This window comes from Lepidothrix coronata, unplaced genomic scaffold (assembly GCF_001604755.1).
Source record: "Lepidothrix coronata isolate B3197 unplaced genomic scaffold, Lepidothrix_coronata-1.0 Scaffold349, whole genome shotgun sequence".
NCBI classification, from domain to species: Eukaryota; Metazoa; Chordata; class Aves; order Passeriformes; family Pipridae; genus Lepidothrix; species Lepidothrix coronata.
Genome location: NW_016690529.1, coordinates 131,292 through 146,054, shown reverse-complemented (window position 1 = coordinate 146,054; position 14,763 = coordinate 131,292). Strand labels below are relative to the sequence as shown.

At 51.4% G+C, this 14,763-nt stretch overlaps 1 protein-coding gene across 1 annotated transcript in view; it reads right to left on the bottom strand.

Moving 5' to 3' along the window:
- The window catches only part of LOC108509239 (keratin-associated protein 9-1-like), a 10,467-nt gene extending 2,318 nt beyond the window's left edge, over positions 1 to 8,149 (bottom strand). The window contains exons 1-2 of the mRNA XM_017838583.1: positions 7,378 to 8,149; positions 92 to 258 (exon numbers count right to left, since the gene is read on the bottom strand). Coding sequence (XP_017694072.1) covers positions 92 to 258; positions 7,378 to 8,134 — 924 coding nt within the window. The 5' untranslated portion in view covers positions 8,135 to 8,149. The remainder of the gene's footprint in view (positions 1 to 91; positions 259 to 7,377) is intronic.
- Positions 8,150 to 14,763: the final 6,614 nt, after the last annotated feature.

The following is a 14,763-nucleotide window of genomic DNA, read 5'->3' as shown; positions in this document are numbered from 1 at the left end:
AGGGATGGGGCAGCCACAGCTTCTCTGGGCAACCTGTGCCAGGGCCTCCCCACCCTCACAGGGAAGGATTTCTTCCTAATATCCATCTAACCCTCCTCTCTGTCAATCTGAATCCATTCCCACTCATCCTGTCACTCCAGGCCCTTCTAAATAGTTTCTCCTCATGTTTCTTGCAGGATCCCTTCAGGTCCTGCAAGGCCACAATCAGGTCACCCCGAAGCTTCTCTTCTCCAGGCTGAAGAATCCCAACTCTGCAGCCTTTCCTGCCAGCAGAGCTGCTCCATCCCTCTGCTCAGCTCCTCTGGAGTGGCTCCAGCAGCTCCAGGTGCTCCCTGGGCTGTTCCCCAGGGCTGGAGCAGCTCTGCTGGAGGGTCTCAGCTGAGGGGGCAGAATCCCCCCCTGCTCTGCTGCCACAGGGGGGTTCTGGGCTGGGTCATGTCCAGCCTCTCCCCCACATCTTGCCCTCATGCACCCCGAGAGCATCTTTGGGGTGCCAAAACCATCTCTGATTTTTGTTTTGTCCAAACTTTTGCAAATCCAGTCTGGGGGGGGTGTCAGGTTTGTGTGCAGGCATTGCTAAACCAAGGTTGGGGTTTGTGATGCTTTGCTGGGACTGCTTTCCTAGAAACCCCTTCAAAACCTCTGTATTGAGTATTCCCTTCTGAATATTTATGATTTTATGTATTAATTTTATTTTTATTAATATTTTATTAATATTTCTCTTTTAAATTAAAAATTTAAGGGGCAGCTCTGCCTGTGCAAGCAGCAACACAAGGAATGGTGGCCCTGGGACTGGGTGTGATGCAAGTCAACGAGTCCCTCCTGCAACCTCCCCTTCCATCCTCCTGAAATCCGCTTTGCTGAGCCCTGGTCCCAAAAGGAGCACCCTCAACTCCTCACTAGGGAGGGAGGGGCTTTAGGTGGGTGTTGGAAATGGAAGGAGCCCAGAATGATCCAAAGGGTGAGAAGGTTGAGGTGACCAGCACAGAGAACTGGTCCTGACTGGGCTCACGGGGCTGAGTGGGAGGTGAAACCATTTTCTGGGAGGGAAAGAGGAAGGGAGGAAGGTCAAGGTAAGGCAGAGCCTTGGGCAGGGTGGATGAATCCTTGTTTAACACTTTGCTCTGGGGCTCAGTCCTGGCAGGAATGGGGGGTTTGGGAGGAATTTTTTCCACGGTCTGAAATTGCAGCTCCCATCGGAGGAGCTTGTACATTATCCTGGGAGCTGCCTAATGAGAGGATGGTGGAGCCTGCCTGGCGAGTTCCCTGTGCTTCCTCTCATCCCTGGGGATCCCTGGGGTGCTCTGCAGAGGGGTCCTCTCGGGTGAGCTGCCCCCAGCCCCCAGGATGGTCACAGTGGCCTTGCTTTGCTTTCTGCACAGTGCAAGGGGGGAGCAGATTGAGATTTTAGTGCTGTTTCAGCCCTGCAGGAAATGCTGCCAACTCCTTTCCAGGCTTCCCTGGCATGAGAATAATTCCTTGAGTGTAAAACTGGAGAACAACACATGTAATTGCAACTTCTCCAGACAGAGCAGAAGAACATGTGTGGCATTTCCTCCCCAGCAGGTCCCCTCTGAGGAGGAACCAACTTCCCAGCCCAAGAGAACTGATTTATTTATTCACTTACAAGGAATTAATGGGGCAGAAGTGAAGGCAAATGCTTCACTTGTGCCTCCAGAGGGAAATTTTCCACGGGCAAGACCTGCAACTATGAGAAGGGCTGATCTAGGGGGGCATTTCCCACCCAGGGGAGTCGTGTCCAGCTGTTGGTGTAACTGAGGTGCTCAAACCATCTTTGGGGAGTGGGATACGGATCAGAATGCAAAGAAGGGATGTATCAGTGTGAAAACAGAGCAAGAAAAGGGCATTAAATGCATAAAAAGGACTGTGGTGCAGTTTTTGAGGGTTTTGGTTCAACTCCAGCTGATCCTGTCGCTCCTCGAAGGCAGCGGAGCTTTCTCAGGATTTGTCCTCCCACTTCAACTCGGTATCTGGTTACTCAGATGTTTTAGCAGAGGCAAGACCTCTGTCTCCTAAGTGTCAAAGTGTTTATTTGGCTGTCTGTAGGTCCTGAGGCAGATCTCTGGCTGCTTGGAATCCAAGGAGCTTTCCTGTGTCAGACTGTTTCAGAAGGGGCTCACGTCCTTCGTGAGCTCATTGTATTATTTTCATAGGATCACAGAACGGTTTGGGTTCGAAGGGACCTTAAAACTCATCCCATTCCCCCCACTGCCATGGGCAGGGACACTTCCCACTAGCCCAGGTTGCTCCAAGCCCCGTCCAACCTGGCCTTGGACACTCCCAGGGATGGGGCAGCCACAGCTTCTGTGGGCAACCTGTGCCAGGGCCTCCCCACCCTCACAGGGAACAATTTCTTCCCAATATCCAATGTAAATTTCCCCTCTGTCAGTCTGAACTCATCCCCCTTGTCCTGTCACTCCAGTTCCTGATGAACAGTCCCTCTCCTACTTTCCTGTAGCCCCTTCAGACACTGGAAAGCTGCTCTGAAATCTCCACACCACCTTCTCTTCTCCTATTTTCTTCTCCTTTCTTTATTTTATACTGGGTGGAGAAGTATTGCTCACAGAGGTGCCAGAAAAGCAGCTGGTGCTTAAACTGAAGCATCAGGGGTGCCCTGATTTTCTTTGTGCAGGGACCCCCCCCCCCCCATTTAACACCTTGGAAATAGGAACATCCCAACACTGGAAAAACACCAAGGAAAAGGCAGCGAACAAACACATCAACTCCAGGAGGTTTGCAGGGTCACAAACTACAGTTTATTGCCTTTTTTTTTTTTTTCAGACAGATTGAAGCAAAACAGTGAAGAAAAGAATTCAACATCCCACAAACAGTGACGAAAAGAATTCAACATCCCACAAACAGTGACGAAAAGAATTCAACATCCCACACCCCAAGAGGAAAGCAAAGAGCAGGGCCAGGGCTGGCGAAGGAAGATCCCGCCGATCGCTGGGGAGCGGCTTCAAAGCCCTTCACGAGCAGCTGGGGATGGAAGGCAGGAAGAGAAGGTAAGATCTACATCTCTAAGTGAAGGAGGAGGAACATTCAGGTTGTTATCCACATCCATATCCAAATCCAGCGGGGAGGAGCCAGGCAGGGCTCAGTTGCCGCCGCAGCAGCCGCCGTTGTTGCCGCCACAGCAGCCGCCGTTGTTGTTGCTGGTGATGGTGTAGCAGCAGGGCATGGACATGGGCATGCAGCAGGACTGCACGGGCATGCAGCAGGGGCTGCAGCACTGCATGGGGGAGCAGCACACGGGCCTCTTGCAGCCCTTGGAGCTGCTGTAGCAGGTCAGGGAGTAGCTTCCTCCTCCACAGCAGCCGCTGGGCATCTTGTTGGTTGGAGTGTTGGCAAAGCTAGAAGGAAAACAGAGTTTGGGTTTTTTTTGCTGCCTGAATTGCCCAGCTTAAAGCATTCTTATCCCAAAGTCCATCCCGAAGTGGCTAGGGAGGTGCCTGGTGTCCAAAATCCCAGGGCAGCCTGTCCCTGAGATCTCCACATTTTTGCATTGGATACACGTGCCTTTAGCACATGGTCCAGCACTGGTTCCATCAGAGAGAAGCCACCCAGGAGCTGCCCAAACCCATCTCTGGTCCCAGACCCATCTCTGGTCCCAGACCCATCTCTGGTCCCAGACCCATCTCTGGTCCCAAACTCATCTCTGGTCCCAAACTCATCTCTGGTCCCAGACCAGTCTCTGGTCCCCAAAACAATCCCTGGTCCCCAGATCTTCTGTAGTGCCTGCTCTCAAACCAGGCAGCACTAAAAATCCTGCAGAAACCCACAGAAACCAAGTCCAAAAGTAAAGGCAAGCAGCAAACTCCAACTTACCCTGATGACCAGTGAGGACTGGAGAGAAGTGGAGGTGAGTGAATGAAGACCCCTCTGCCAGGGAGCCTTTTATACTCTCCAAAGCCTCCCCCCCTGGAAATGAGGCATTCCTTGGCTATTCTGACTCCCCTGGGGGTCACCCGGCACATCCTTCCCACGTGTCTTCCGGCATTTAATCTTTACCTCTTTCCTTTTGCTCACCTCCTCAATTCTGCCCCATAATTACTCCTCCACACGAACAACAGACGCAAATTTCCTAATGAATTTGCGTTAATGGCACCGGAGGCAGCTCTGAGGAAGCTCCACTTCCCCGGGGGTGACCCCGGGACACACTCAGCAATGTGCCCGGGGCCGGGGGGTGCTGAAGCAGTGGGAGAACCACGCCTGGAACTTGGAGATGTCCCCCCCGTGTGTCCCCTCTGCCCTTGGTGGGGAATTTTTGGGGACCAGGGGGAACTGTTGGTCAATGGGAATCCTTGTTTTCCTGTCCCTGGGGTCAAAGTTTAGGCTGAAGGGTTTCTCCTTTCTCAGCCTTGCTCTTGGGTCTCCCTTCAGGGTGCTGGGCCCTCACACTCCCTGCTTTTTATTTCTGTTATATATTAAGGGGTTTTTTTAATTTTCATCCATGGAATGGATGGAATAAATCAACCCCATGTGAGAAGAAGGTGGTGTTGATGGTGCTTTCATGCCTTGAGAGGGGCCACCAACAAAAGATGAGAGTTCCAAGATGCTGAGGCAGTGCCTACTCATGGCAAATCATGTCCAGCAGACTCTGACTGTGGGGCTGATGTGGTGGCAGGTGATCCCTGGTGGCCGGGACGTGATGTATCTTCCCAGGATGCGGCCGTGGCGTTGGGTGTCCCTTCTGGAATTGTCCCCAGGGGAGCATTGTTTAGGTCACTGCATAATAGCCAGAAACTTGCCTGCAGGAAGCAACGTCCTGCCTGTGTAAAGCCTCAGCCATCTCCCCTGAACAAGTCATTCATCACGTTTTTATCGGGCTTTATTTGTCGCTGTATTGGCCAAGATGGTCCCAATCATCACAGAAACAATAATTCTATAATCATAGAAATGTGGAATGGTTTGGGTGGAAGAGAACAACAAAGATCATCTAATCCAACCCTCCTGGATGGGCAGGCAGCTTCAACTACATCAGGTTGTTCAGAGCCCCGTCCAACCTGGCCTTGGACACTCCCAGGGATCCAGGGCCAACCACAGCTTCTCTGGGAAACCTTTGCCAGGGCCTCCCCACCCTCACAGGGAGGAATTTCTTCCCAATACCCAATCTAAACCTCATTTCTCTCAGTGGGAAGCCATTCCCCCTTGTCCTGTCCCTCCATCCCTTGCCCAAAGTCCCTCTCCAGCTCTCTTGAAGCCCTTTGGGCACTGGAAGGGGCTCTGAGATTCTCCCTGGAACATTCTCCTCTCCAGGCTGAACCACCCCAACACTCTCAGCATTTATGGCATTTTTCCTGCTGTTAAATGTCATTTACTGTACAGTGGGGTCAGAAATGACACCTCCAGGAAGTCCCTTTTACATGCCATGCCCTGTTCTGTGATGTCTTTGTGAATTTCTGTGGTGGTTCTGTGAGTTTGGGACCTGCAGGACCTTTGTGAGCGGGGCAAGATCTGACCCTGCAGCTTTTCCAGATTGGATGGGGCTCTGAGCAACCTGGACTAGTGGAAGGTGTCCCTGCCCATGGCAGGGGGTGGAATGAGATGATTATTAAGGTCCCTTCCAACCCAAACCATTCCATGACTCCACGATGAAATTAATAATCACATTATTTCCTTAACCAAGGCACTTCTGCTCTAGTTATGGTATAAAATATCCTCCTGCCAGTACATGCATTGTACATGCATGTACAATGCACGCATCCTGCATTGTACATGATTTACCTCAGTAAAAGCCTCCTGAACACCTGGGAAGTGTTTTCAGAATAGTTAAACAGGTAGAGAAGATTATTCTAACGCAGGTTGAGGAAGCAATCAAGCCAGTGCTCGAGGCACCTTCCCCAGACCTGCAATTCAGGGCTGACTCCTGCATTTTAATAGCAAAGAAAGTCCCAGCCAGGTAGGAAAGGTATCCCCGACTCATGTGTGGGCTATTCTAGGAATGAAGCCTTTAAGTTGTATGTTGAGCCCTGGGTTTCGTTCCAGGGCTCGGAGTCCAGGAAGGCGCGGAGGAAACGCTCTGCTCAGGTAAGAACAATTCCCGTGGTTTCTGGGCTTTTACCTTTGGAAGATGGCAGTGGAAGAAGATGGTGCCTGTGCTCAGTGAGTAGTGAATTCCTCTCAGTACCTCCTGAAATACCTTTTCCAAGATAAGGGAGTTCTTGTACATCTCACTGGGCTGTACAACTTCCTCCCGAGGGGCAGCTCTGACCTCTGCTCTGTGTGACAGGGACAGCACCCAGGGAATGGCTGGAGCTGTGCCAGGGCAGGGTCAGGTTGGATCTCAGGGAAAGGTTCTTCCCCCAGAGGGTGGTTGGGCACTGACCAGGCTCCCCAGGGCAGTGGGCACAGCCCCAAGGCTGCCAGAGCTCCAGGAGGGTTTGGACAACGCTCTGAGGGACGGGGTGGGATTGTTGGAGTGACTGTGCAGGGCCAGGGGTTGGATGGATGGTCCCTGTGGGACCCTTCCAGCTCAGGACATTCCATGATTCTATGATTTACGGAGTGGTGTGTTTTCAGGTGCTGGGATTATGCCTCTATCAGTCTGTGTCATTTGAGTTTTAATTACCTTAACCTTTAAGTTTTACAGTAAACACTGAGCTGTGGCAGATGATCAGGAGGGGCAAGAAGGGATCCTAGAATCATGGAATGGTTTGGGTTGGAAGGGACATTGAAGATCACCCAGTCCCACCCCCTGCCATGGGCAGGGACACCTCCCACTATCCCAGGCTGCTCCAAGCCCTGTCCAACCTGGCCTTGGACACTCCCAGGGATGGGGCAGCCACAGCTGCTCTGGGCAACCCATTGCAGTGGCTCAGGCTGCTCTGCTTCAGACACAACCTAATTTGTGCCAGCAGACTGGGCAGCTCTTTTTTCCCTAAATGTCCTGCAGTGCCACTGGAGCTCATCTGCAGCCAAAGGCACAGATGGCACCAGAATGAGGACAAATTCTGGGCAAAGCCGGGAAAGAACAACCAAAAGAGCAGAGGTTGCATTTTGCTTAATGCTCAGTTTTATTGTCTACAAGCCAAGAGAGGGAATGAAGAGTGATCACATTGCCAGCAAAGAGTTCCCAAGTCCCAACCACCAAGAAGAGAATGAACACCCCACTAATATCTAATGGTTCTTTGCCTTATACTATGGGTGATAAACTGAAGATACTCAATAACTAAAGGACAGAAAGAAGCAGCAGCTTAAGCTTGAAAATAATAAGAAGAAAATCCCTACATGTTGGCTCCATCATGATGAGAACCAGAGGCAAATGAGCAGGTTTTCATCTCCTGGGGCCTGTTCTCGTCGCACACCAGACATGGAGCTGGCAGAGGTGCTTTTGCCACCCAGGGACGGCTCAGCAGCTCTTCTTGATGCAGCACTGCTGGATGGGGATGCAGGGGACACAGCACTTCCTGACAGTGGTGCAGCACTGCACGGGGCTGTAGCAAACCACCATGGGCTTCTTCACCACGTAGGAGCAGCAGGAGGAGCAGCAGGGCTGGGGCACACAGCAGACGGACTTCTGGCACACCTTGGTGCAGCACACGGGCTGCTTGCACTGGTCACAGCAGACAGTCTTCTGGCACGGGTCACAGCACACAGACTGGCACGGGTCACAGCACACAGACTGGCACGGGTCACAGCAGCTGGACTGCTGGCATGGGTCACAGCACACAGACTGGCACGGGTCACAGCAGCTGGACTGCTGGCATGGGTCACAGCACACAGACTGGCACGGGTCACAGCAGCTGGACTGCTGGCATGGGTCACAGCAGGGCTTCTGGCATGGGTCACAGCAGACTGCCTGCTGGCACGGGTCACAGCACACAGACTGGCATGGGTCACAGCACACTGTCTTCTGGCATGGGTCACAGCAGACTGTCTTCTGGCACGGGTCACAGCACACTGTCTTCTGGCACGGGTCACAGCACACTGTCTTCTGGCACGGGTCGCAGCAGCAGGACTGCTGGCAGGGGCTGCAGCACACGCTCTTCTCGCAGCACACGGTTTTCTGGCAGGGGCTGCAGCACACGGTTTTCTGGCAGGGGCTGCAGCACACGGTCTTGGTCTTCACGACGGAGCAGCATCCTGTGGAGCAACATCCAGTGGAGCACATGTTGTTGGGAGTGTGGCTGAGGGTGGACGGAGCGAAGACCTGAAAAACAACGGTCTTTCAGACATGACCCGTCTTTCCAAGTCTAGTGTTTATTTTGGCACAGAAGTGCTGCTGCCTCAAGCTGTGGGTGGTACCCACATCCCACCCTGCTTCCTACTGAGTTCCTTGAGGTGCCAAACTTCCTTGAGTTGCCAAGAAAGATCCTTACAGAAATCGAGCCACCTGTTGCTATCCCAGAGAGATTTCATCCAATTCCCTCCTCCCTAAAGATCACTCCCTGAACTTCCACCCCAAGAAGCTCATTTTCCCTTCTGCCCTCCCTACTTTTTGCAAGACACAATAGACCAGCAGGCTCAAAAGATCTGGATTTCCTGGAGAGCTGCAGATCATGGAATCATAGAACAGTTTGGGTTGGAAGGGACCTCTAAAGGTCAATCCAGTCCAACACCCTGCAAAGATCAAACACAAAGACACATTTCCATTGACCAAACCCCAAACCATCACCACCACTGCTAATAGGTACCACTTACCGTAGCAGCTGAGAGGTGAAGTTGTGTGAGGAGCAAAGGGACCTGGAGACCTTTTATTTAGCTCGAGCTTGTCCTCCCGGACATGAGGTACCCCCCAGCAATTCGGGATTTACGCACTCAGCCTGCACTTATTCACCCAATGGGCCTTCAGCTGTTTAGTCTTTGCCTCGTGGGTTTTGACCAAGACCTCAATTTTGTGTCATTATCAATTTGTTGTGTGAATTTTTTACAGTTTTTTAATGTCAAGTTAATTCTTGTGGGATTCTTTAAAGGGTTTTTTTTCTGCTCGTTTTGCATATGGTAAAGCTACTACATTGAGATCCTCTGTGGCTTGTTCAGCTGGAGAGTGCTTAATTAACATCAAAATCCTCATTAAGATTGAGGTGCAGTGGATTCCAGAGGCTTCTGGATATCAGTTGCTCCTTGATATGATTTTTAGAATAGAATTCCAGGAAATGTAATTCCATGGCCTCATGTTTCGTGTCTGAATGGAGAAATGGTGAAGCCCAGTGGGGTCTCTGGTCATCAGAAGGACAAATAGGGAACAGAAAGTTCTTGAGATCTTGCCCCTCTGTCTCATCCCATTCATGCAGGGGATGACACTTGGCCTTGGAATAGAATCATGGACTCATGGAATGTCCTGCGTTCCCACAAGGATTGTCAAGGTCCAACTCCTGGCCCTGCACAGCCCCACCAATCCCACCAGGCCCAAACACCCCCTGAGCTCTGGCAGCTCAAGGCCTCGCCAACATCATTGCCAAGACAATTTAGGTGCCCAGGACTGTGCAAATTCCCCGTGGAAATCCGGAGTTTGGGTCAAGTCGGGGTCCGTATTTTTCCAACTCCTTTCTGACGTATTCAAATCAAAGCCGAATGCAAAACCCCCCTGGAAGTTTTGCATCCTGTTTATGCTCGGCACAACTCGATCTGCAAAATTCCTATTCAATTCTTTTCAAATTCCACTTTGCCCTGGAGTAATGGAAGGTGTGATTTCTGGAATAACTCTGTGCTCACCTCTCAGTCACCTGTGGACGGCCATTAGTGCCGATGATAATGATCACCTCGTGATTATTCATTAATGATGAGCATTAATATCTGCTTTGCCTGAAGGCTCCATGGGATGTCCTGAGCACCTCGAGGATTTCAAATTAAACCACATCTTTATAAAATATTATCTCTCTGCTGTCAGAGGAAATTCAGGGGACTCGGGACCGTGACTGACGTGATGGAAGGTTTTGTGTCTGAGGTCACCCCGAGGAGAAGGGCTGATCCTGCTGCTTGGCCACCCTCCCCTGTGTCCTACAGCTTCTCTGGAGACACCCTGAGTTCTGCTGAGGGGAAGGAGAGAAGATTTAGGCTGTGTTTGCTCAACAGGACTAAAATCTTGGACGCTGAGGACACAATAGGTTGTCATGAACCTTCTGTTTGACTTCTGGGGACACAAAGCCTCTGTTTTCAGCCAGTTCTGTTGGGCAACTTCTGTTCAAACTCGGCTGCATCGCAGCTTGGAGGAGCTGCTCTTGCTTGGAGGGGTTCAGAGGGCCATGAAGTCACCACTTCTCCAGGCAAGGTCTTTCCAAGGTCAGCGTTCCTGCTCACTAAAACATGGGCTTAACTGAGCTCAGCCTCATGCTAATGAGCAGGTGAGACCAGGTCACTGCCACACATTATCATCTAATTAGAGACTGAGATTTATACACCAGCTGAGTACCTGCACCTCTTCAAACAGCCAAGGGGATTCCTGAGCCTGCAGAGAAATTCCAGGAGAATCCAACACTGGAAATATGGGGAATCCTGAGCAGGGAGGTAAAGTAAGAGATGTTGGTGAAAATAAGGCAGTTTTATGTGTGACTTTGTATGGATTTGGTGCATTGCTTCATCCAGAGAGCCAAAACCCCCACTGCTAGAGCTGGATGTGAATATCAAAAGGGTTTGAAGCTCTGTGAGATGGATCTGCAGGGATCCCATGGGGAAACCCATCACTGATTTTACAAAAGATTCAACCTAGAGACATAAAAAATTCCCAATTAAATTTTGCATGGAGTGGAGGGATTTAGGAGGCTCCATAAGGTGCCAGGATTAGAGTAACACCCCTCTGTCTGTTTGGATTGGAGGATTATGGATGCAGTGAAGCAACCCTTGCTGGGAAACAAATTCCTCCTCATTAATCCTTAGGGGATTCCCGCAGTTTATCCTGGTTGTGGAAATCTGCTGTTACGTTATTTAACACATATTAAACAGAGCAGAAATGTCCCTTTAGGCTGTTTAGAGTGCTCTCCTCTCCAGGCTGAACATTCCCAACTCTCCCAGCCTGTCTCCATAGGGGAAGGGCTCCAGTCCCTTCACCAACGCTGTGGCCTCCTCTGGACTCGCTCCAAGGCACAGAAATGTTCCGTGGTCAGTCACAGAGGAGAAAGTTGGATTCCTGGGGCAGCAAGAGAAAGTCTCAGCTTGAAGACAAACCCACTGCTGTGGACACAGAGCTCCCCTACCTCAAAACCCACCTGCAGGGAGGGCAAGAATGAGTCAGAAAGTGAGTTTTTAGCGCAGCTGCCAAGGGTCGTGTGAAAATGAGCCACCTCTTGGCAGGGACAACAACCCATGTGCAGGTGAGTAATTAATTGCTCTCGGCATCCCATTGGCCACTTTTCCTTTTCAGCCTGTTCCTCTGTAATGATGATTTTCTCCATAACCTGTAAATAGGAAATTCCCATTCCTTACAGACCAACTGCTCATTTACTGGGCATTGCAGAGCTCGGCTCATTCCAGCCTGTTTCCCACGCCCGGGATGGGTGGATGAGTCATCCCAGGGAAACCTTCCCTTATTTTACAGTGGAGAAATTGTTTAATTGAGGGTGTTCCAAGGCAAGCTGCAAACCCTGCAGGATTTGCTTTGTTTTGCTTCCAAACGCAGCCCTAGGAAAGCAGGAACATGCAGGGAAAACAGGTCAGGCCCCCGGCTGGAAATCCAAACCCCCCAACGTGTGCTGAGCTCAGTGCAAGGATTTGTTTCCAATTAACCCTCCCAGCCCTCTGCATGAGGTGCTCCTGGGATCACTGCTGGGAGCTGCAGGCATTTCCCATGGCTTTCATGTTTCCTTGGCATTCCTCCTACCTGAGCTGCTTTCAGCAGGGATTAAAGCACAGCTCCAAACCCACAAGAAAACATAGATGCCACCAGACAAGCACAGAATCCCAGGATTGCTGAGTTTGGAAAAGACCTCCCAGAACATCAAGTCCCCCCTGTGCCCCATCCCCACCTTGGCCCCAGCCCAGAGCACTCAGTGCCACAGCCAGTCCTTCCCTGGGCACCTCCAGGGCTGGGGGCTCCCCCACCTCCCTGGGCAGCCCCTGCCAAGGCCTGAACACCCTTTCCAGGAGGAAATTCCTCCTCATGGCCAACCTGAGCCTCCCCTGGCACAGCTTGAGGCCGTTCCCCCTCCTCCTGTCCCTTGTTCCCTGGGAGCAGAGCCCGACACCCCCCTGGCTCCCCCCTCCTGTCAGGGAATTCCAGAGCCAGAAGGTCCCCCCTGAGCCTCCTTTTCTGCAGGATGAGCCCCCCCAGCTCCCTCAGGTCCTTCTGGAGCTTCCCAGCCACTCTTCCCCCAGCTGGAGCTTCCCAGGGGGTTGTTGTGATCCCAGTGGAGGACTTGACACTTGGCCTTGTTAAACTCATACCTTGGCCCATCGATCCATCCCGTGTGACAGAGTGGTGACTAAAACACCCAGAACTGTTCGCTTGGCTTCAAACACCATTTTTATTGTCTTGCAGGAGAGCGAAGCAGCAAAGCAAGGAGGAAACTGTTCCCAGCGGAGAGGGGACAAACAGCTCAAAACTCATGAGACCACGAGGCTTCACCCCAAAATGGTGTCACCTCCAACCCTTCTTAGGACTGTTTGCCTGGAGAGAAGGCTGGAAAGGCTGGAGAAAGGCTGGAAAGCCATGAGCACAGCAGTGAGCTTGAGGCCTTGGGCGAGGAACGAGGCAGCACATCCGGGTGCCAGGATCAGATCCTTCCTCAGTACTTGGGGTACGTTGGTGGCATCTTGCAGATGTTCTTGGTGTACTGGGGGCAGTAGGGGACTGGGGGGCAATAACGCTGCACGGGGGGGCAATAACTCTGCACGGGGGGGCAATAACGCTGCACGGGGGGGCAACAGGGGGTCACGTAGCTGAACTTCTGCACAGGCTGCCTCTGGATGGTGTAGTGGCAGGAGGGCCCCGAGTCGTGGCAGGAGCGGGATCCGTGGCAGGAAGACCTGGATCCGTGGCAGGAGGACTCGTAGTCATGGCAGGACCCCCGGGAGCACATCTTCTGGAGTATCAGCAGAGCTGTGTGGATCAAGAGATCAACGTGGTGAGAGGAAACTCAGTTCACTTCTTGTATTCTCACCCTTTTTAATAATATTTTTCTTGACATCTCCAGTCTTGACTCTCCAGCTTCTCTGTCTTTTTTCCTGCCTAATCCAGACCCAGCAATCCTGATGGATCTGCTGGGTGTGCTCTGGGAGCTGCTGTGTGGAATCAGGTCCCTACAAGCCAGATGGAGCCCCATGAGCCCATTTCCAAACCCACCTCCCTTGTGAAAGAGCTCAGAGTTTGTGCCACCCGAGGATCCCTTCGAGTGCCTTTGCTGCCCCTTCCCGGTGATCCCCATCCCTCCACCTGCCATTCCCTCCTCCTCAGGGGCACAAGGAGGAACTTAACCAAGTCCCAGCTCCCAGGAGGTCCATAAAAACCTCTTGTGGAGTTTTCTTCTCTCTCAGCCAGAGCAGAAATAGTAAAATTGGTCTTACCCTCTTCAGCTGCAGCGAGAAGCTTCTGGAAGCGCAGGTGAGCGACTGAGGAGGACTGGGCTGAGCGACCTTTTATACCCTCCAAAGGTTATCTGAGATATGAGACACCTCTGTGCAATGACAGTTTAATTATTTCCGCTCTCAATCCCTATTTTTAGTGTTTCCTCTTTGGCACACTGTGTCCCATCCCATAGGTAATTCCCAACGCAGGGATTTTCGAAGGCACTTCTCTCCTGTTTCCTGGAGACTGACACTAATCTGACGGGTGTTAATTAGCCGGCCGGGGGATAACTGGGATTGCATCAGTGACAGAAAGGGCCCAGAAATGCTGACTCCTGGGGAAGGTCTCCCGTTGGGTGCAGGTGACAGCTCACGACTTTAATTTGCCTGTTGCTGAATGCCAAGAGGAAATAATGGGATTATCAGCTGCAACTCCTGGGCATGGCACAAAGCTGGAAAATCCGGAGGGATCTCCTCAGTTCCCTGGTGTGGCAAAAAAGAAAATGTTTCTGGTGCTTCACGTGTTCCTTGAGTTGGCAGATGATTGGGATGATCCCATCAGATCGTTCCACGTGAATCAAAGGTTATTAAGATCAGAGAAAAACAGCTGACGATGAGCTCTGTGCAAGGTAGGAGTGTAGTCAGTTTTCCCATTCCTTGGTTTCTCTTTCCTTCACTGATATTTTCATGCTTTTTTCCCCCCCTGACCTCACCTGCAGAGGAGTGTGGAAAGCAAAGGATTCAGAGAAAGGGAGCCAAAGTTTGAGCAAATATTGGATTCTGTCACTAAAGCTGGATTTATAACCCCATTTGACCCAGAGTCTGAAGCCCAAGAAAAAGAAACTCATCAACCTGGGGAAATGTTGCCCATTAGAGCAATTTATTGACTGAGGAGGAGAAGATCCTCCCAAAGTGTGGGTGTCCTGCAGCTTTTCTTCAGGCCAGAGGCAACGCAATTGCTTGTGGTGAGTTCTGTGCAGCAAGGGAGGATGGCCCCAATTCCTCAGGGACATTTTGTGACTCAGTTGTGGGTCCCAAACCAAAACCTGCACTTGCCCAGCCACCAAAATCAGTGCTGGTGTGACAGTTCTTTCCTCCAGGCTTTGTCCTGGAGCATCACACTGGTGTTCCTCCAAAATCTTTCTGCCTGGTCAACAACCTTCCAAAAATGGGGTGTTGTTGGTTACACCCACTCAAAAGGCATCTCTGAACCTTTCAGATTCAGGTCCTGTTAAAGAAAACGTGGTCCTTAAAGAGTTCTAATCATCCTCTGCTCACAGGCCTTCCAGGGCAGTTTGTGGC